A 23,934-nucleotide genomic window follows, 5' to 3' on the forward strand; every position below is an offset into this window, starting at 1 on the left:
CTCTCAGACGCAATCCTAAAGGGGGGTCATTCCTTTAGGGAGGACTGAGAGGCGATATATATACTCTATTAGACAATTAATCCCTTTACTCAGAAAAGGGATCAAGGCTAAATAGAGGGAATGCCAAGGCAGGGGATGAAGGAAGCATATAGGGGTCCTAAGGTTAGGTTAGGCTAGAAAGAATCACTGACTAGCCTATCCCCTATATGGTCCCTGAAGGCGAAAACATTTGCATCACTAGTCAAAAGTATTGTAAAATAATAATGCCACTATCTTCATAACTTAGTCTAGGATCACTAATAAATCATGCATGAACACTTGTATGTAGGCTCCTGGCCTGGGGGCTATAGTAGCCGACTGGTATGAGGTCAATCGATGACCGATAAAAAGCGTCTAAACACGATATAAAAGTTCCTAGCTATGAAGACTAAATAAACTAATGTATTCGATTAGTATATAATGCCGGAAGCGTTGTTGTGGCTAACTAAATAAGACATGCAAAACAACAACGACGCCATAAAATGGCGGGTCCGGTAGAGGCACAGCTCTGCCACAAAACATCAATTATTTCGCGAAATAATATTTACTTTACGGCCAGAGCTTAATTAAACAATACTGGAACCTTGTACTCAACTTTCCAGAAGAAGGCGAGGCTGAAGGTAACGACATAGCGAAGATGCAAAACGATAAAGTTCACACAAGGGAAAATCCGTCTCAGTAGGGCAGCTACTAAACAAAGGATAAAGACGCGCATGACGTCATTAGAGCAATGGCGTCCGTTTGTTTACGTCTCGAGTATCAGTAGTAGCCACGAGTGAGATTAGCTGTGGAACGGCTCCCAGCTATTCTCAGCCCTTACACACCGAAGCGTTAACTCTGTTCGGGGTGGAGATAGCTATGTGGCACGACCAGACATGCGTGTCCCCTGTTGTATTACGATGTCTTAAAGGGAAACCTTTGAGATACTCGCTCCAGAAGTTAGAATTCTGTGATAACCTGTGGTTAAATTCTCTGGGAATATCTTAGTAGTCTTATACCCAAGGAAGCTACCAAACAGGAACCTTCCATCAGGACGCCATGGCTTGAGCCCAAAAATATTACTGTATACATATGGGATATGGAAAAAATCCGCGAAGTGGTGAATCCGCGATGGTCGAACCGCGAAGTAGCGAGGGTTCACTGTATCAACAATGTGTACTAGTATGTACAAATAATTTAAATTTGAACTATAGTACATTGTAATGTATTTACGTGATAAATTTCATGTTCAATTTCTACATGGAAGGTACATGCACTTATTAAAATTCATGTTAAGTGAACATACATTAATATATTGCAACAATCTAAATACATTAAATATGACAAATTGTCCTAAATTGTATTTTTCCTAGCTATACAAACCCGTAATCATTTAATATAGGAATTCGATTCAGTGCAGCTGAATCAACCAAAAAGAAAGAAAACCAGGCAGTTGTGCTGATTGGTTGACTGGCGGTATGGGGTGTAGCTTAGCTCCATCCCCCGCCCCACCGCCAGCCCACTTTCCTCATTCAGACGCTTTATGCTCAATGTGGAACATGAGAGGGGTGGTAGGGGTGGCCATTTATATCAAATGATTACAGGTTTGTAAAGCTAAGAAAAATGTTATTTTGATAATAAAATAAATTTTTGAATATACTTACCCGGTGATTATAATAGCTGCAACTCTGTTGCTCGACAGAAAACTCTAAGGTAAAACTCGCCAGCGATCGCTACACAGGTTGCGGGTGTGCCCAACAGCGCCATCTGTCGTCCAGATACCCAGTACTCAATGTAAACAAAGACTCAATTTTCTCCTCGTTCCACTGCGTCTCTATTGGGGAGGAAGGGAGGGTCCTTTAATTTATAATCACCGGGTAAGTACAGTATATTCAAAAATTTATTTTATTATCAAAATAACATTTTTCAATATTTAACTTAACCGGTGATTATAATAGCTGATTCACACCCAGGGGGGTGGGTAGAGACCAGCAATATATGTTTACATTATTATGAGCTAAGAGTTTTTATTTCATTTTAGAAGTTATCAAAATAACAAAAACAAAATAAATAGGTACCTGGTAAGGAAGTCGACTTGAACAATTACTCTGCCTTTTTTAAGTACGTCTTCCTTACGGAGCCTCGCGATCCTCTTAGGATGCTGATCGACCCCTAGGATCTGAAGTATCAAGGGTTGCAACCCATACAACAGGACCTCATCAAAACCCCTAATCTAGGCGCTCTCAAGAAATGACTTTGACCACCCGCCAAATCAACCAGGATGCGAAAGGCTTCTTAGCCTTCCGGACAACCCAAAAAACAACAATAAAAAACATTTCAAGAGAAAGATTAAAAGGTTATGGAATTAGGGAATTGTAGTGGTTGAGCGCTCACCCACTACTGCACTCGCTGCTACGAATGGTCCCAGTGTGTAGCAGTCCTCGTAAAGAGACTGGACATCCTTAAGATAAAAAGACGCGAACACTGACTTGCTTCTCCAATAGGTTGCGTCCATTATACTTCGCAGAGATCTATTTTGTTTAAAGGCCACGGAAGTTGCGACAGCTCTAACTTCATGTGTCCTTACCTTCAGCAAAGCTTGGTCTTCCTCACTCAGATGGGAATGAGCTTCTCGTATTAACAGTCTGATAAAATAGGATAAAGCATTCTTTGACATAGGCAAAGATGGTTTCTTAACTGAACACCATAAAGCTTCAGACAGGCCTCGTAAAGGTTTAGTTCGTTTTAAATAGAACTTAAGAGCTCTCACAGGGCATAAGACTCTTTCTAGTTCATTGCCAACCATATTCGATAAGCTTGGAATATCGAACGATTTCGGCCAAGGTCGAGAAGGTAGCTCGTTTTTGGCTAGAAAACCAAGTTGTAGTGAACATGTAGCCTTTTCTGACGAAAATCCGATGTTCTTGCTGAAGGCATGAATCTCACTGACTCTTTTAACTGTGGCTAAGCATACCAGGAAAAGAGTCTTTAAGGTGAGATCTTTCAGGGAGGATGATTGTAGCGGCTCGAACCTGTCTGACATGAGGAATCTTAGTACCACGTCTAAATTCCAACCAGGTGTAACCAAACGACGCTCCTTCGTGGTCTCAAAAGACTTAAGGAGGTCCTGTAGATCTTTATTGTTGGAAAGATCTAAGCCTCTGTGACGGAAGACTGATGCCAACATGCTTCTGTAACCCTTGATAGTGGGAGCTGAAAGTGATCGTTCTTTCCTCAGGTATAAGAGGAAGTCAGCTATTTGAGTTACAGAGGTACTGGTCGAGGATACAGATACTGACTTGCACCAGTTTCGGAAGACTTCCCACTTCGATTGGTAGACTCTAAGGGTGGATGTTCTCCTTGCTCTAGCAATCGCCCTGGCTGCCTCCTTCGAAAAGCCTCTAGCTCTCGAGAGTCTTTCGATAGTCTGAAGGCAGTCAGACGAAGAGCGTGGAGGCCTTGGTGTACCTTCTTTACGTGTGGCTGACGTAGAAGGTCCACCCTTAGAGGAAGAGTTCTGGGAACGTCTACTAGCCATCGAAGTACCTCGGTGAACCATTCTCTCGCGGGTCCCTTCGTGAGAGTCGAACTTCTGCAGTACCTTGTTGACAATCTTGAACAGTAGGAATGCATATAGATCTAGATGTGACCAATCTAGGAGAAAGGCATCTATATGAACTGCTGCTGGGTCCGGGATTGGTGAGCAATATATTGGGAGCCTCTTGGTCATCGAGGTTGCAAAGAGATCTATGGTTGGCTGGCCCCAAGTGGCCCAAAGTCTCTTGCATACATCCTTGTGGAGGGTCCATTCTGTTGGAATTACTTGTCCCTTCCGACTGAGACAATCTGCCATGACATTCAAGTTGCCTTGGATGAACCTCGTTACTAGCGATATGTTTAGACCTTTTGACCAGGTGAGCAGGTCCCTTGCGATCTCTTACAACGTCAGTGAGTGGGTCCCTCCTTGCTTGGAGATGTACGCCAAAGCCGTGGTGTTGTCCGAGTTCACCTCCACCACTTTGCCTTGAAGGAGAGACCTGAAGCTTTTCAAGGCCAGATGTACTGCCAGTAGCTCCTTGCAGTTGATATGCATTGTCCTTTGACTCGAGTTCCATATTCCCGAGCATTCCCGACCGTCTAATGTCGCGCCCCAGCCTACGTCCGATGCGTCCGAGAAGAGAACGTGGTTGGGAGTCTGAACAGCCAGGGGCAGACCCTCTCTGAGGCTGATACTGTCCTTCCACCACGTCAGGCAAGACTTCATCTTCTCGGAAATGGGTATCGAGACCGCTTCTAGCGTCTTGTCCTTTTTCCAGTGAAATGCTAGGTGATATTGAAGAGGACGGAGGTGTAGTCTTCCTAATGACACAAACTGTTCAAGGGATGATAGCGTCCCTATCAGACTCATCCACTTCCTGACCGAACATCGTTCCTTCTTCAGCATGTCCTGGATGCATAACTGGGCTTGGCTTGTTCTGGGGGCCGACGGAAAAGCCCGAAAAGCTAGACTGTGAATCTCCATCCCTAAATACACAATAGTTTGGGATGGGACCACTTGTGACTTTTCCATATTGACAAGGAGACCCAATTCCTTGGTCAGATCTAGAGTCCACTTTAGATCCTTCAGACAGCGACGACTGGAAGAAGCTCTGAGAAGCCAGTCGTCCAAATAGAGGGAGGCTCGGATGTCCGCTAAATGAAGGAATTTGGCTACATTCCTCATCAGCCTCGTAAACACAAGAGGAGTTGTGCTTAGGCCAAAGCACAGGGCTTGAAACTGGTAGACAACCTTTTCGAAAACGAATCTCAGAAAAGGTTGGGAGTCCGGGTGGATGGGGACGTGGAAGTAGGCGTCCCTTAGGTCTAAAGAGACCATCCAGTCTTCCCTTCTGACCGCTGCTAGAACCGACTTTGTGGTCTCCATGGAGAACGTCTGCTTTGTGACAAAGACATTCAGCGCACTGACGTCTAGCACCGGCCTCCACCCTCCTGTCTTCTTTGACACCAAGAAGAGGCGGTTGTAGAATCCCGGGGTTTGATGGTCCGAGACTTTGACTACCGCTCCCTTCTCTAGTAAGAGAGACACTTCCTGTTTCAATGCTCGTCTCTTGTCTTCCTCTCTGTACCTGGGAGAGAGATCGATGGGAGACGTTGCTAGAGGGGGTTTTCGTACAAACGGGATCTTGTACCCCTCTCTGAGCAACTTCACAGATTGTGCATCTGCGCCTCTCTTTTCCCAGGTCTGCCAGAAGTTCTTGAGTCTGGCTCCCACTGCTGTCTGAAGAAGCTGGCAGTCAGACTCTGCCCTTAAAGGACTTGGTTCCTTTCTTCTTTCCTCGTTTCCCTTCGGCACGAGCACCTCCTCTGCTGGAGGCTCTGCCACGAAAGGGCGGAATAAAACGGGACGCTGGAGTGTCCATCCTTGGTCTAGCTGACAAGGTAGGCAAAGGGGTGGCTTTGCGAGCTGAGGACGCAACGAGATCGTGAGTATCCTTCTGTATCAAAGAAGCGGCAATTTCCTTAATCAGGTCCTCTGGAAAAAGGCACTTGGAAAGAGGAGCAAACAGAAGTTCGGATCTCTGGCATGGTGTAACTCCAGCAGAAAGGAATGAGCATAGGTTTTCACGCTTCTTAAGGACTCCGGACACAAAAGATGCAGCAAGCTCATTAGACCCATCACGTACGGCCTTGTCCATGCAGGACATAATGAGCAAGGAAGTCTCCTTCTCTGTCGGAGAGATCTTTCTGCTTAGAGCTCCTAGACACCAATCTAAGAAGTTAAAAACTTCGAAGGCTCTAAAGATACCTTTCAAAAGATGGTCCAGGTCCGAAGATGACCAACATATCTTAGAGCGTCTCATGGCAAGGCGGCGGGGAGAGTCTACAAGACTTGAGAAGTCGCCCTGGGCAGAGGCAGGAACTCCCAAGTCGAGAACTTCTCCCGTGGCATACCAGACGCTCGATCTAGAAAAGAGTCTAGCAGGGGGAAACGTAAAAGCTGTCTTCCCTAAACTCTTTTTGGACTGCAGCCATTCTCCTATCACCCGCAAAGCTCTCTTGGACGAGCGTGCGAGGACGAGTCTAGTAAAGGCAGGAGTGGTTGACGGCATGCCTAACACAAACTCTGACGGAGGAGAACGCGGAGCCACAGAAACAAACTGGTCCGGAAACATCTCTTTGAACAGGGCCAAAACTTTCCTAAAGTCCAAAGAGGGTTGCGTAGACTTAGGCTCGTCCAGTTCTGAATGCGGTTCATCTACGTGTGCAGCAACATCATCATCAGAAAGTCCCTCATCCGATAACTGATGAGGGAACGGCAACGGAGTGGGAAACGGCTGGTTAGCTGAGTCCGGTCGCACGGGTGCATGCGTGACTGAGCCGGACGCAACGTCATGGAACTGCTGCCCAGTCTGTGAGCTGGCAACAACCATAGCAGCGCGGGGACGCACAGCGTCTACTCCAGACTGTCTGGACTGATGTGGGTGAGCAGTGGCAACCACACTGGGTTGCGGAGGTTGACACACCACGTCAAAACAAAACAACTCTGACGGTTGTTGAACCTCACGAACGTCAACGGATACCTCCGTGCGTCGCTGAACGTCAACATGCGGCTGGCAGATCACACTGGAACGCATGGGTGGCGGAACTCTCTCAACTGGTGTGCGTGAGAAGGTTACCTCAGCGTCCACAGGACGCACAACCGATCGTGTGGGTGGTTGTAGGCAAGGAGCTGCACTAGCTGGTGCGGCAGCAACCTTCTCCGCACGAAAGTCCTGCATAAGAGACGTTAGTTTAGACTGCATGTCTTGCAGTAAAGACCACTTAGGGTCTACAGGAGCAGGTGCGGCGACAGACGGTGTAACTGTCTGAAGCGGTACCGCTTTGCCTCTCTTAGGAGGTGAGCAGTCATCGGATGACTGCAGCGAGTCCGAACTGACCCAGTGGCTACAGCTGGGCCATTGGACTTGTGCGGAAGGGACCGACTTGCGCTTTAACGGTCGTGAGACCTTGGTCCATGGTTTCTTGCGAGAAACACCTTCCGAAGACGAGGTATAAATGGGCTCTCTCGTCTTTGTTAGGCAGGGGCGATCTTGGGTAGATACGCCCGATACCACGGAGGGAACGTCTGTTCGCTGATTAAAGCCTCTCGAACCCATTTGTCGTACGACATTGCTTCTCCCCTGGACTTGGGAGCTTGCAAGAGGTCCCGGACTAGGAGGACGACAGGCACGAACAGACGAATCCTCAAGCGCAACACTATCCACAACACTATCACTCACTTTATCACTTCCCACTGCACTTTTGCACTTCAGCTCCTTCACATCCGCCATGAGCTGATTACGGTCACTAGCCAGGGACTCAACTCTCTCACCCAGAGCTTGGATGGCACGCATCATATCAGCCATCGAAGGTTCCTGAGTGCCAGGAGGGGGATTAGGAGCAACCACTACAGGGGAAGGAATAGGTTGTGGGGCATGAGGAGAGGAAATATCTATAGAACGAGAGGAACTTCTCCTAACTCTATCTCTCTCTAGCCTACGTGTATACTTTTGGAATTCGATAAAATCGAATTCCGAAAGCCCAACGCACTCCTCACACCAATCTTCCAATTGACAGGTTTTATCCCGACAATTGGAACAAACAGTGTGAGGGTCGATAGAAGCCTTCGGAAGACGCCTTGAACAGTCCCTAGCATTGCACTTCCTAAATTTTGGGACTTGTGAAGGGTCAGCCATTTTGAATTGGTCAAAGGGGAATTCAAAAACTATCAAAAAGTCATCAACAAAGAATCCGTTATCAAAAAGAGTTCAAGGATTTGTGAAGAGAAACCCTGCACAGCGAAAGCTCAAAACTAGAATAATGTACTTCACCAATTAGTTGTGAAAACAAATCCAGTTTAGCAACAGCGAGTAAGTACGTCTTGTCGGTAGCACGACAGAGAGAAAATTGAGTCTTTGTTTACATTGAGTACTGGGTATCTGGACAACAGATGGCGCTGTTGGGCACACCCGCAACCTGTGTAGCGATCGCTGGCGAGTTTTACCTTAGAGTTTTCTGTCGAGCAACAGAGTTGCAGCTATTATAATCACCGGCTAAGTTAAATATTGAAAAATACAATTTAGGACAAATTGTCATTTGTTCTAACGCGATATACAAATCTCATAATCCTTTAATATAGGAAGACTGACTGGTTGGTGGGAGCTCTGCCTTTGCTGTTTGTGAACAGCTAACTACCCGGATATAGACCTAGTCTCGAATGAGAGCAGAGGACTAAATCCACCTAACCCTGTCTCTTAACCCGACATGATGATGGTGGGGTCTGAGAGACTGGGAGCTGGGTCGCGCAATGGGTAAGAGCATGGCGCGACCTGAGAGCGTGAATGTAAGAGAAACTCGACCCTAGGGTCACAGTGACTGGATGAACCTCCATAACCAAGAGGCAAAGGGTTTATACATCCACCGTCTTCCCTGGCTAGCAGAAGACGGGGGAGAATACCTGTAAACATGCTATAGCAATCTTACCTGGGAAGACTTGTCTTGATGTATGAGACTCCAAGGGAGGAGACAGAAAGAAAGGTGGAGCACATGCACACTGCCAAACATACCATAAAAATCAAGACAAGAGACTTCCCTGTCCCAGAGGAACTAGAGAGGTCAGACAATAGCTTGAGCCACTACCAAGGGGCCAAGAACAAAGGTGTCCAAGGACTTGTGCGTAAACTCCCTCAAGTAAAAGGACGTAAAGGTAGTCTGGCGTTCCCAAACGCCAGCCTTCAGCACTTGGCCACTTGGCCCACTGCAAGATTTCTCTTGAAAGTGAGTGTGGGGGCAATGCCCCTGATCTCGTGAGGTTTAACCATCGCTGGTGCTTGAACTCTTGAGGAAGTCTCATACGCCTTGCGGATGGTTTCACGGATCCAGAAGGATATCGTGTTCTTCAACACCTACCTCTTGACTCTGCCGGTGCTAACGAGAGTTATCGACATTCAGGTCTGAGATGCCGAGTTCGCTTAAGATAGCGCTGGAGACACCTGACAGGACAGAGAAGCCTCTCACTGGAACCGCCACTCGCCGCATCAGGTAAGGAAGGAATAATGAAGGCCTCGAACCTGGGATCGTGGATCGCTGGGCTCTGAGTCTTGGCCACAAACTCTGGCACAAAACTCAAGGAGATCTCCTTCCAACCCTCTGCGTGAGTGCAATTACAAGAGAGGCCTTGTAACTCCCCGACTCTCTTCGCCGATGCTAAGGCTAGCAGAAAAACAGTCTTAAGGGTCAAGTGCCTATTTGAGACACAGCTAAAGGGTTCATACGGAGCATGAGTAAGAGACCCGAGAACTAGAGTGACATCCCACTGGGGAACTCGAAGTTCCCTTGGGGGACACGACTGTTCGAAGCTCTAAATGAGCATAGAAATCTCTAGGGCATTGGAGATATCTAGTCAATCCCATGGATGTTGCAGTGCGTCCTCGAACGCAGCCACGGGATCTGGTCCTGGAGAGTAAAACATGGGAAGCTTGGCGTTGTGCCGTGTTGAGAATAGGTCGATGCATGGTTCTCCCCTGAGGTCGAGTACTAGACTCACTTCCCAAGGGTAAAGAGACCATTCTGCCCCTATTACCTGGTTTCTGCGACTTAGGGCGTCTGCCAGAACATTTCTCTTGCCTCGAATGTACATGGCTGACAAGGTTACATGTTGACTCTCTGCCCACAGAAACACCCGTCTCGTCAACTGCTGCAAGGGACATGAGAGCGTGCCCCCTTGCTTGTTGACGTACGCGACCACGGACGTGTTGTCGCTCATAAGCACTACCGAGTGCTCTCTGAAACGGGCCTAGAAATGAATGAGTGCTCTCGAGACTACCATCATTTCCAGCACGTTAATGTGCAAGTGTTTCTCCTCTTCTGACCACACACCTGACCCGTGGGCACGTCTGTGAACAGACAGAACTGAGGTGGAGGAGTGTTTGTGAGAAACCTTCTCATGAGGTTCTCCTCGCGCTTTTTGAGGATCAGATTGGCATACTGGGTAGCAAGCTGGTCCAAGAGAAAGGTAACAACTTTCCCACCAGACAAAGCTAGGTTCCTGTACTGCTCCATGTGTTCGGGGGTAGCGAGCTTGGTGTCCCACGCGAACACTGTGGCCGTACCACACCAGTGGTCGAGCCCCGAAGCAGCCTGGAGAGCAGCTACAGAGATGGACTCCATAGTTGAAATCTGAAGACGCCGAGAAGGAGACACTCTGAGATTTCAAACTCTCGACCGAGGAACCCTCAGCAAGCGCTCCGACCTTGGGGTCGAGAGGGAGAAGCGTCAATGACCCTAGATGTCAGGATGCCTGAAAACTTTAAATCAATCAATCAATCGAGAGGGAGAGGACAAGGCACAGAAGACTCTGTGACGTTGTACCTCTTCTGTCGCTGGAGGGGTTGAGGGAAAAACTTGTTCGAACCTTGGCTCCTAAGCGAGTCACCAGATCCTGCGATCTGGCCACTCACTTGGTCCAATGCTCGAGCAGCCTGTCTCGACCAGGGTAGCGTGATGGGCCGTGAACTACCTTCGGGAGCTCCCCATAGGATCTCCAAGGCTGTACACTTATCCTCAGACGCTACCGCAGGCGGAGCCCTGAGGCCGTTAATCTCAAGCATGAGGTTAATGACCTTTAGGAACGGCGACTCCACCTCGGGATCTTCGGTTTCTATCCCCGGCAGGTGAAGGTTGTGGAGGTGGCTGATCCCTTCGTCCTGCTACATCCGGAGGTGTAGGGGAAGCGACATGCTGCACGGATGATGACATCCCCTATAAATACGCTCGGTCTGGTCCTAAGACTGAACCAGGCACGTATTCAGGTGTTGAGGAAGGACCCTAGCAGGGCTCATCCCCAACGGAATGCATCAAGGTTCCCAGTGCGACCGAGTGCCTGACTGTTCGCTGCGAGCCCCACGAAGCTCCCGAAGTAGCTCGAGTGCGAGCGGGGTTGCTGAGAACTGCAGCGCTCACACCAGGAGGTGTTGTAAAAGAAAAGGCTGAAATTTTTCTAGTTATTCCAGAGTTCTACATTTAACAAAAAATTAAATGTAGAACCCTTGGTGTGGAGTGTAAAGAAATATCTTTATGCTTTTCGTATATTTTTGTTTGTATTGAAAAGTACATTGTGTCTTTTGTTTACTTTGGTGGTGGTTGGAACTATGGGCATTTGTTTAATGGTAATTTGTTTTATGACTATAGGATAATTTCCGACTGTTTACTATTGAGCCTGAATAGTTCTTTAAACTGACTGTTTGACAGTTAAATATCCACTCATTGTGCCTTTTGAGTATTTATATTCAGCGGTCCAGAATCCAGAGGAGGCAGATTGCAGTAAGACAGATTCCCAGCGGGGTAGAGTCAGAGACCAACACAGAAAGCAGTCCGGAACGGAGATTTTCTGAAATTTTTTACCCTGAAAGTTTCAAGTGTCATGGAGCGATAAACTCCACCTAGGCCGAGCGATAGGACTTCAAGTTCGGAGAGGCAACACGAGCAACTGGACTTATCATCTATCCACGAAAGACCAGGATCTAAAGAAACGTAAGTCAGTTGAGAGACCTTATGCAGGCTCAATAGGATTGATCTGTTTCTTAGATATAATTTACGCTTATTATAGTTTAAATTATGGTCGCCAACACGTCGAAAAAATTAAAGTAAAGGATTTTAGCATTGTAATTACCATTATACTTGTGCCTTTGGTTTGTAAACCAATAGTGTTTCATTTTGACTAAGATTAACTACGAACGTAATTTATATATTGTTTTTCTTATTTAGTAACGAGTGTTCATTTACGAAATTTACGTTTTCACGAAGCTAGCTTGCTGAATTTCATTCCCTTCACGTTAAATTTGTTGATTTATTTCTTACGTTAAATTGATTCTTTTCAAGAGGTGTATATTCTTTTTTGTTATTATTTTAGGTCCTTTACATATGGTAGATGAGTTACTGTGGAGAGGAAGTGGTGCATACATCCGAAGACAGCTTTTCGGGTGATCTCCTCTCAAGACGAGAAACGGCAATTCAACATTTATAATTTCACTTATTAAACTCAATAGTTTTCTTTGTCTTTGGTTTAAATCCTCACTGTCAATTCATAATTTTTACCATATGGCGCCCGAACAGGGACTTGTTGGTTATTTGCTAGTTGTTGCCGTTTCTCCGTCCTTTGTTTTCTTATCCGCTCGGCCATTCGAATTTGTTTTGGTGATTTAGGGTTGTTTTTTAACAACTGGTTACTTTTACTTAGAGGTCTTAACGACTTTTCATTGTGCCCCTTAAGCAGTTTCTGTCGGGAGGTCTAGTTCAATTTTTTTTTGAATGAGTCATTTGTGACTTTCTAGATTATATTCATTTCATTAGGTTTGTAAGGGGATCGCAGGCATGTCAAAAGACTTGAAATTTCTGATTAGCTCTAGGGCTAACTATCGAGGACAGGTCAACCGTATTCATTCTGAATTAGACAGTTTTGGTAATAACACTCCTCGGGAGAGAGACTGCCTTGTTAGTAAATTGAAAAGACTCCAGGATGAGCTTGAAAAGGCCGACTCGGTCATTCGAACCCTGAAATGGGAATTAAACTCAGAGGATGAGACGAAAGCCATAGCTGAAAATGATATAGAAATTGAAGAATGTTGTAAGTATGAAGATAGGATCAATGAATGTTTGTCTACTCTGTCTCATCTAGCTACATCCAGTCCAAATCATTCCCGTCTGGAAGTTTCTGGAAGCACATTGAACAGCATGCTTAAGAGCGCAACTGCCCCTTTACCTAAATTCAAAAGTGAAGAGGGAGAGGATCTTATTAGGTTTTTTCAGCAATTTGAAGATACGACGAAACGCTTCAATTATTCTGACTACGATAAATTCTTACTTTTGAAACAGCAAATTTCAGGGCGTGCCTTGTCTTTGATAAATTCCCTGGACAGCATACAGCATTCTTATAACGTAGCAAGAGATCTTTTGTTGAATGCTTTAGCCTCTCCCGTCACTAGAAAATTCAATGTCATCAAACAAATGTCGAATCTGAAACTTGATTACAATACAGAACCGTTTGAGTACATAGGGAAAATTAATTCTATTTGCAGATCCATTAGCGCTTTAAAAATAACTTCAGAAGACATTTTACAGTATTTTGCCTGGCATGGTTTAAATGAGAACTTCCAATCTCATTTAATTCATATCACCAACGAAACCAGGCCATCTTTGAATCAGATAGCAGATAAATTTTTTGAAGCCACTGAAAGGTATTTAACCAGTCAACGACAGTATAAAATTAAGCAGAAAGCAAGAGAACTTTGTCCTAAGAGAGCTACAAGTTTTGCTGCAAATGTTGATTACCAAACAGGCCCGTCACTGAACGTTTTCAAAGTGTGTCCTTTATGTAATGAGGATGGTGACTCCTCACATCCCATTCACAAATGTGAAAAGTATCCTGAACCTAGGTTAAAAATCAACAAGCTAAGAAATTTGAAGGCTTGTATAAAATGCGGCAGGTTGGATCATAATGAGGATACCTGCAAATTTCACTTCCGGAAACGTTGCGATTGTGGCGCTTGGCACTTCAGATTTCTATGCATGGGCCAAGAAAGCAGTGGAGTCCTGAGAGATAGTGGTCAAAGTAATGTTAAATTGAAAAAGGAAAATTCTAAACAAAGTGATCGAGTTGTGAAGGAGAGTAATTCAAGCATGATATTTGTGGAGAAATTTTCTGAGTCGTTCAAAGTCACAGACTGTAGCCACGCAATACTTCCTACCTTTTCTTGCATCCTTCAGGGAGAGACAAAGATTCGTTGCATGAGGGACAGCGGGTGTCAGTCAAACTTCATATTAGAGGAGAGGGCAAAGTATGAAAACTTGCCTGTCATAAATTCTGATCTCAGAATCAAAATCAATGGATTTAACTCTTCCAAAGTTTATCATACTAAGTCTTACAAAGTGCCTTTGACGATTGGAGATCATATTTACGAGATTGAAGCAACGGGTGTGCCATCTATTCACACTTCATTGAAATTGCCTGGCTTGCAGAAAATTGTTCGGGAATTTATGAACAGGGGATATTCCTTGGCGGATGACTTCTTGAAGGACGGAAAAGATGAAATTAATAACATAGATTTTATTCTCGGGTCAAATTTTGCTTATTGTCTTCCTGAAACAACAGTTTCATTTGGGGGTAATGAGAATGATGCACCGTCGGTTTATTCCTTGACTGCTGCAGGTGTAATGCTAGTGGGTAACACAGATCAAATTAGGAGCAATTTGAAGCACCTCCCTCCTTGCTTTGGGGAAGAACAGACAAAAGCTGAAGTGCCTTTGTATACATGTGAGGATCTTGCCCTTTCAAGTAATAATTCTTTAGATCCTCTCCTAGATTGTGATGATCTGACAGAAAGTGAAGGCAGGATAGCAATAGTTAACGATGCGGGGAGAATCAATTATGCTTCCTTGGAAAGAGCTACTCAAGAGATCCTTGATAAGTGTTGTACAGATACCTTGAATTATGACACGCAAATATTTCCCGGTAAGGTAGTTGAAAACGAAAGAATAATAAATTATGTTCTTCAAAATACAAGGCGTAACGAAGACGGCAGGTTAATTATGCCACTAATCTGGAATCACAAAGTGAAACATTTGCTAGGGCAAAATAAAACTCTAGCTACTAAAATTCTAAATTCAAATTTCCAAAGATACTCTAAGGGTGATGGAGTAAAGTTGAAATTAATCGACCAATGCTTTAGAGAGCAATCTGAACAAGGCATTATAGAAAGAATTGACAACCTTGATCAGTACTTGGAGGAAAATCCAAATCACAGTTTCTTGGCCCACATGGCAGTATTTAAACCAGAACGTGACACTACAAAATGTCGAGTAGTATTTTTATCTAATTTATGTGAAAATAATCCTTTACAGGGAGTAACCATGAGTCACAATCAAGCCATGTTGAGTGGACCTTGTTTAAACCAAAAGATCACCACAGCTTTATTACAGCTACGCTTTGATTCCAAACTCCTGTGTTTTGATATTAAAAAAGCCTTTCTCAACATATGCCTCTCTGATCTAGATTCCAGCAAGTTACTTTTTCTATGGCATCGTAATGTACAAAAAGGAGATTACAGTATTGTTGCATATCGTAGCTTAAGACTTCCATTTGGTCTTGTTTGTTCCCCTTGCATATTATTACTTGGACTTTATAAGATTTTGATGATTGACACTGATGATGATGACCAGGTAAATATGCTTAAAAGACACATTTATTCATTAATATATATGGATAATGGCAGTATTACTGCAAATAATAGTGAAAAATTGAAGTGGGCCTTTCAAGAGTTAAAAGGAATATTTGAGCCCTATAAATTTTATCTTCAGCAGTTTGTAACAAATGATACTGAAATTCAAGAGGAAATTGATAACAGCTCTGGAGAGAAAACTAGCAGATCAGTCAAATTATTGGGGCTCTTATGGGATAGAGTTGATGATACCCTATCCACTAAGCCTCTAGTTTTAGATGGTGAGGCAAATACAAAGAGGAATGTTTTGAAAACTATTGCCAGTCACTATGATGTATTTGGCTTTACTTTGCCCATTCTGAATCGAGCACGGCTCTTTCTACATAAATTACAATGTGATTCGTCCTGTACCTGGGACTCCAAATTGCCGGATGCAGAAATTAAAGAATGGAAAAACATATGTCGACAGGCAAATTCTTCTCCCAGCCTCGGAATTAGAAGATTTGTTGGCCAGAGAAATGGAGAATATAAACTGATTGCCTTTACAGATAGTAGTAAGGATATATACGGAACTGTTATCTTTATTCAGGATATCCAGTCATTAGAAGTGAACTTTGTTCTAGCTAAGAACCGTTTTGTGAATAAGCAATTATCTGGGAAGAGCATGCCTTCCCTTGAGTTTCAGGCCATTACTTTGGGTGCAGAAGTGTTAATAGATACCTATAAGGAATTAACTGGGCCCTCATGTGTTGAAGCAATCAACATAAAAGAACTCCATTTGTTTTCTGATAGCTTGGTATCCTTATCCTGGATTAATTCCCATTGTTATAAATTAGATAAGATGCATAAACACAGCACCTTTATCCGTAATAGGTTAGAACATTTAATTACCTTGTGTGAGATGCATCCTATAAGATTTCAATTTGTTTCAGGTATTGAAAATCCAGCTGACCTTGTCACTCGTGTAGCTTCATATAAAACTACCGTTAAGTCTAATTTCCTCTCTGGGCCAGGGTTTTTGAAAGAATCTGCTAACTTCTATTCAAGTCGCAGTGATATAATGAATATCATTGTACCAAACCCCAGGGCAAAATCAGGGGATGTTGTTTCGGAGAATTACAATCAAATTAATTTCGGCTCCACTGAAGAGGAATGTGCAGAACATTTAGCATCAACAAGTGGGTGTTCTGCGTCTTTCAAATCCGGCCAAATTACTACTGGTGCAGCCGGTAAGGGAGAACCAGAGCACTTGGTGACTGTAAACAAGTTTTCCAGTTTGTCTAGGCTTGTATCTGTTTATAGGTACGTGTTTAAGTTTATTGAGAGCCTAAAATGCAAACTTTACTCCAGGTATCCTGAGAGGTATGGAAACCTGAGAGTTCTTGACGAAAACTTGTATGCCAAGGCAATGAATTACATAATTAGAATAGAACAGCACATTTATTTTCCCGAGATATTCAGGTATTTTGACAGTGGTTCTACGTTCGTTAAAGATATCCCAAACATTGTTAACCAACTCAATGTATATCCTGATAATGAGGGAATTCTAAGAGTGAAAAGCAAATTCTCAAGATGGAAAAATGATAAGAATTACAGATTTCCTGTTTTGCTTCCTAAGGATAGCTACATCACAAAATTAATTGTTTTAGATTTGCATGAGAAAATGTATCACTCAGGCTGTTACAAGGTTTTGTCTGAATTAAGAAGACAATTTTGGATTCCACACTGTTTCTCTGTTGTGAAACGCATCCTGCAAGAATGCATACTTTGTAGAAAACTGAAGCAGAGAGCTATTAAACTAAATCAATCTCCCTACAGGTTATTCAGACAAGAACCACCTAGTGTTCCCTTTCGTACAATATTCATAGATCACATAGGCCCTTACTTTGTACTTTACAATGGCAAAAAGGTGAAAGTCTGGATTCTTTGCATAACTTGCCTCTGGTCTAGGGCTATTAATTTAAAAGTTTGTCTTGACATGACCTCAGGTGAGTTCATTAGAGCTTTACAGCTTCATTCATTTGAATATGGAGTGCCTGAATTATGTTTATCTGATCTTGGTTCATCCTTAGTTGCAGGAGCTAACATAATTACTGACTTTCTGAATGATCCAGAAACCCAGAATTTTTTTGAAGAACAAGGAGTACGGCCATTAAAATTTGAGCAATATTTTAAAGGCCATCATCCTCTTGGGGGATTAGTGGAAGTATGTGTGAAAATGGTCCGTCAGTTGCTTCGTTGCTCAATCAAGAAAAATGTTCTTCAATACAGAGATTTTGAGTTTGTGGTTTCACAAACTATTCACCTGGTTAATCGAAGGCCTATTGCTTTCTCGGAAGGTCTAAGAGATACCAGTGATGACGTAATTCCAGACCCTATTACCCCAGAGAAGTTAATACATGGCTTGGACTTAATATCTTTGAATCTTATTCCAGCCATGCAGCCGCTTCCCACTAGCAATGATCCTGATTGGTCTTTAAACACTGACCCTATTGATACCATAAGAACAAGTTATGAGAAACTGAAGAAAGTGCGCACACATTTGATAGAAACCTACAATGCAGAATTTTTGAATAATTTGATGACTCAGGCTGTCAATGATAAAAGTAGATATAAGCCGGTTACCCACAAAAAATTACAGGTAGGGGACATTGTACTGATAAAAGAGGAGAATTGCAAACCTACCAATTTCCCATTGGCAGTTGTTAAAGACGTTAAAACTAACGTACTTGATGAAGTAACTGACGCTGTTCTGCTTAAAGGTAAAAACAGGGAGATGGTTCGACGACACGTCACATCTTTAATCCCTATATTAACGCGCAAGGAAATGTCACAATCAAATATTAAAACATTGACAGATCATATTTCTGTTAATACTACCGATCCCACGGCAAACCTGGGGGAAGATAAGCCTCAGAATAAAGAGAGGCCCAAGAGGAAAGCTGCTCTGCAAAGCATGCAAAAGACTCGAGGTATGATCAGTGACATTTGAGGAACCTTTCAGGAACATAACTGTACATAGTTGGGTTTATTAATTGTACATAATTGTGCTCATTTCACAATTATATATATATATATTCATATATAATTTGGGATTAGTCCTACATTTACTAAGGATATAAATGTAGAACCCTTGGCCTGGAATGTAAAAGAAAAGGCTGAAATTTTTCTAGTTATTCCAGAGTTCTACATTTAACAAAAAATTAAATGTAGAACCCTTGGTGTGGAGTGTAAAGAAATATCTTTATGCTTTTCGTATATTTTTGTTTGTATTGAAAAGTACATTGTGTCTTTTGTTTACTTTGGTGGTGGTTGGAACTATGGGCATTTGTTTAATGGTAATTTGTTTTATGACTATAGGATAATTTCCGACTGTTTACTATTGAGCCTGAATAGTTCTTTAAACTGACTGTTTGACAGTTAAATATCCACTCATTGTGCCTTTTGAGTATTTATATTCAGCGGTCCAGAATCCAGAGGAGGCAGATTGCAGTAAGACAGATTCCCAGCGGGGTAGAGTCAGAGACCAACACAGAAAGCAGTCCGGAACGGAGATTTTCTGAAATTTTTTACCCTGAAAGTTTCAAGTGTCATGGAGCGATAAACTCCACCTAGGCCGAGCGATAGGACTTCAAGTTCGGAGAGGCAACACGAGCAACTGGACTTATCATCTATCCACGAAAGACCAGGATCTAAAGAAACGTAAGTCAGTTGAGAGACCTTATGCAGGCTCAATAGGATTGATCTGTTTCTTAGATATAATTTACGCTTATTATAGTTTAAATTATGGTCGCCAACACGTCGAAAAAATTAAAGTAAAGGATTTTAGCATTGTAATTACCATTATACTTGTGCCTTTGGTTTGTAAACCAATAGTGTTTCATTTTGACTAAGATTAACTACGAACGTAATTTATATATTGTTTTTCTTATTTAGTAACGAGTGTTCATTTACGAAATTTACGTTTTCACGAAGCTAGCTTGCTGAATTTCATTCCCTTCACGTTAAATTTGTTGATTTATTTCTTACGTTAAATTGATTCTTTTCAAGAGGTGTATATTCTTTTTTGTTATTATTTTAGGTCCTTTACATATGGTAGATGAGTTACTGTGGAGAGGAAGTGGTGCATACATCCGAAGACAGCTTTTCGGGTGATCTCCTCTCAAGACGAGAAACGGCAATTCAACATTTATAATTTCACTTATTAAACTCAATAGTTTTCTTTGTCTTTGGTTTAAATCCTCACTGTCAATTCATAATTTTTACCATAGGTGTAGACAGGTTTCGCGCGAGTGGTGTGCGCGGCCTCACCTGTTACACGGCCAGAAAGCATGGGGGTTGGCTGCACCTCGCACGGCTGATATGCGCTAGAGCTAACCTGGTCCCGCACGACCGGCCCCCATGTCGCGGCCTGAGCCTTTGAGGTGGCTTCATGCTGGGCACGAGTCGTGCAGGACGAGTGCGCAGCTATCTAGGCCTGCTCCCTGCTCACGTGACACACAAGTCGCGGAGTCAGTCCGCGTGGCTACCCCCGTGGAGGTAGTCGTGAGTACCGCGGATTCTTCACGAGAGACCACAGCCGTGATTTCTCGTTCCGAACCCGGAACTCTCATTTCCCCGCTCAAGAGCGGTTCAACTTGAATCTGAACTGCAGCTCAGGGGCCCCGAGGTCCCCGTCACCGTGCTCTGGGAGACTATACCTACGCCCTCAAGCACGGTTGTTGTGCATGGAGGCCTTGCGCAAGATTCGCCGTGAACAATCCTGCGAGCGCAGGGAATACGGGAATCTCTCGCGTTGCCCTCATCTTCCTGAGGAGAAAAGGTATCTCGGGGCGCCATGTCCCTTCAACTGTGACTGGCCTTCCTGGCCCTCTTCGCTTTCCTATTCTTCCCCTTCCTCTTTCTCCTTGGGGGAGAAGTCAGAGTCAGAAGATGAAGACGAAGAGGAGGAGGAACTCGGAGAGGAATACCGCCCATGCTATCTCTTCTTGTGCCCCCTCCGAGGTACTAGAACGGTGGTCGAGGCAACAGCAGACAACACTGGACGAGGATAAACAAATGTATCTTCAGCTAAAATCAAAATAGAGGGTGCACTGAATCTCTGCTTTGAAGCCGTAGGAGATACCTGAGCCATGTCTGTAGGAAGAGCCGTGGTCGATGAACGTGGTGAACCTGTAAAACATCTTATATCAGCAGGAGTTTTAGCAGATTTTAATTCTAAATGACTTGCGGATGAAGCTGTAAAGGGTTTGCCAACAGTCAGTGTTTAAAACATTACTCTTCCTTGTTTTAACAAGGAGTCCTGCAGTTATTTTACCCTTGGAAAAAGTTTATATTTTGCCAGGATCAAATGCTTTGTCAGGTACATGGTCAACAACAACAGGGGCATCAGGGAAAATGGGAGTTGATAAAGTTAAAAAATCAGTTACATTCATGTGTTCATCAACAATCGGATCATTCAAAAGACGTTGTTCAAGCTCGTCCGCCAGAGTTAAAGGCCGTTTTAACAAATTCAAGTCAGGCTTACCTGACAATCCAAGACACACCCAAAAGTTCCCTCATCTTACCAGGTAATGTGTCGTCATCGGTATCAAACGGTCCAACAATCTGTCAGGTGTCCCTCGAGATAGCGAAGTAGCGGGAGCGCTAAAGTTACCCGTTCCCCCGCCGAAATCCGAGAAATCCCCGACAGGCTGTGAATCCGAGCTTCCCAAAATGATACTCACACCCTCCTCAGACTCGGACAGGGCGTGAGTATACTTCGCACTGGCAGTCTCTTGAGACGACATACTAACCACCGGCACCCCCTTCTTCCTCTTCGAGAGAGGCGAGCTCTCCGATGCAGAAGCAGCTTAAGGGGTCTGGCGATATTTGCATCGATTCTCGAAAGCTTGCCACTGCAAGGGCGGCCAGGATTCACACTCACGGCAGGGAGAACCTTGCGAGCAAGGTTTTCTCCTGCATGTAGGGCAGAGCGTGTGCGGGTCTACAGAAGGTGACGAAAGCCACCTACTGCAGCGCCCGCCATGGCCTGCACAACATTGTATCTTACGAGTAACTTTCCCCTCCATAAAAATCACACAATCACTAGTACACAAGCACAAGAGAAGGCAAAGGGCTGCAGCGTAGAGAGCGGAGTGTAGCACAACCATCCACGTTGAGCCGAAGCGAGTGAATGGGGAAAGTGGGCTGGTGGTGATGGGGGGCGGAGCTAAGCTTCGCCCCATACCGCCAGCCAACCAATCAGCACAACTGCCTGGTTTTCTTTCTCTTCAGCTGTTTCAGCTGTGCTGAAGCGAATTCCTATATGAAATGATTACGAGGTTTGTATATCGCGTCGGAACAATGATAAATTTTTGCACATACTTATTCAAATCAGAAAACTATATAACTGATAGTTTACTCTGGAATTACAAGTTTCAAATTTTCAAGTTAAAAGTACATATTTCAATAATTTACATAACAAAATTTTAAGAATTTTACATAAATGTCCATAGACTTACTAGTTTCATCCATATTCCAAACTTGTTCCAGCTTGTACCAGTCCTCCACAATGATGTTCTGAAGTTCATCAAGGAAAACCTTTGCTGCTTCATGGTTCATAGATGCTAACTCCCCAGTAATTTTAAGCGTTCTTCAAAGCAAAACTTACACCAGCCTTTCCTGTCTTGGAAAGGCTTATGTAGGGATATGGTGTCTTGACTGGTGCATGACTGAGATTCATCCTGTGTGAAATGGAGCAGAGCAGAGACTTTACCATTTCCTGGATGATGAGCGAGTCGATAGATATTCCCTTGCAATGGTGCTCTTCAAGCCACTGAAACTGGATACTTCCCATTCAGCTCATCCACTTTTCCCTCACCTTCATTACAACCTTTGCACTGCGTGAGGCACTGACAGCCCCGGCAGCATGAATCTTCTTTGCGTTCTTCTCAATATATGTTGCGGTACTCTCATTAACACCAAAAAGTCTTCCTATGGCTGCATACTTCATCCCTTCCTTGCACTTACCAAGGTTTTTAACCTTATCCTCAAGAATCATGATCTTCCTCTGAAGAATCTTCAGAAGTTGAAGCTCTCTTGGGGAGCCATGATGGCGATGAAGTACGTACACTAAGGCAAAGTGATGCTTAAACAAAAAGGACTGAAGCAGATGTGCATGTGAGGTTGAATGAAAATTTCTCCTATAAAATAATAGTAGTCTGTCTTCCTTATTTGTGGTTGTTTGGTAAAAGAGACACCCGCGAAGATTGAGAATTTGTGAATACTTGGTGTCCTGAGATGGGTCAACTCATAACCCCCACTAACCACAGACCACTGGCTAGGTGCAGTTGACTAAAACACAAGATAACCCACTGTACTGCACTACATTGTTTTTATGTGGTTTCTACCACGGTATTGTAGTTCATACTACTTTTCAGAGGTAATTGTACATTAAACACATCTCCAGTATAAGGTAAGATGTCATATAACACAAAAGTCGTCACCACGCCATCCTATGTATAAGTGATAATAAAATAGTTGTTCATATCTAACAACACCCGCTAAAACAGAGTAAAAAAAGTCACTTATTGCTAATGGCTTAAATGCACCTGAAATCGAAAACTAAAGTACAAAAATGTTTCAATGAAGTACAATTATCTTTTTAAAAACCAAGATTTTTTTAGAATGCAATAATGCTGTGCTTAAACTAATGTAGTCCATTAGCTGAAGAAATCGAATGCCGTGATCTAAGCCCTAGCTTACATAATTCATACGCAGTACAGTACAATACTGTAAATACACTATTAATAGTTCTTTTAAATTATTACATGAATATTTATCCTACCACATGTGAAAAAATGACAGTAAAACATCATTAATGTGTTCTATACAGTAAAATCTGTGATACATGATGCAATCCCCAAGTCTTAATGATTGCATTCATTGATCATGAAGTGTACACTACATATACAGTAGTATATATGAACTGTAAAGTCCCAGTCTAAATAATCATAAACTAACTAACTCTCTATCTCTCACAGTAGAATTTGTTCCACAACACAAGTACGTAAATTAACCCCCTCTCTTTTCGTAAAATTTTAATCTATTATCCTTTCAATTTATTTTCCCTTCCTTTCATCATTTTTATCTAATTATTTTTAGCTTTACTAGAATTAAGATAATAAGACTTTAGTCCACATTCAGTAAAATTTTATCTATAGCATTTAATCTAACATTCTTCCTTCTTTTCTATTTTCTTTTATTCCTGTTATTCACACATTTTTATTGTTCATTATACCGTTTCTTATTGGGTATCCTAATTCACTTTTCTCAGTTTTCCTCATAACATTTTGTGTTAATGCTATTTAATACAAGTTTTGTATATCATACAGAATTTACTTCATTAAACCTGGATATTCTTCCTTTGTTATTGTCTACAGATGCACCCAGTCTTGCATGTCCCCTCTCCTGAAAGCTTTACATTGTTTGTTTTATAAAGAATTTTTTCCTATCTCTATTTCTTAATGGAAAAATCTAAATGTTTCAAAGTAAATCTCTTTATACAGCATAAGAAAAGAACATGAAACAGGCCCCACTCTAATTTCCAGTCCCCTTCAATTGGAAAAATTTCTGCAGTCAGAATGGAAAAAAAATGGATGACAGCTCTCAATGATCTATG

The 23,934-nt window shown here is 43.1% G+C and overlaps 1 protein-coding gene across 1 annotated transcript; it reads left to right on the forward strand.

The window, feature by feature from the left end:
* The first annotated feature begins 14,476 nt into the window (after positions 1-14,476).
* LOC137639202 (uncharacterized) lies at positions 14,477-18,299 on the forward strand. The gene has a single exon (XM_068371495.1). It carries the CDS (start codon positions 14,644-14,646, stop codon positions 18,262-18,264), a length of 3,621 nt encoding a protein of 1,206 aa, XP_068227596.1. The 5' UTR covers positions 14,477-14,643; the 3' UTR covers positions 18,265-18,299.
* The last annotated feature ends 5,635 nt before the right edge of the window (positions 18,300-23,934 follow it).

This window comes from Palaemon carinicauda, chromosome 4 (genome assembly GCF_036898095.1).
Source record: "Palaemon carinicauda isolate YSFRI2023 chromosome 4, ASM3689809v2, whole genome shotgun sequence".
Lineage (NCBI taxonomy): Eukaryota > Metazoa > Arthropoda > Malacostraca > Decapoda > Palaemonidae > Palaemon > Palaemon carinicauda.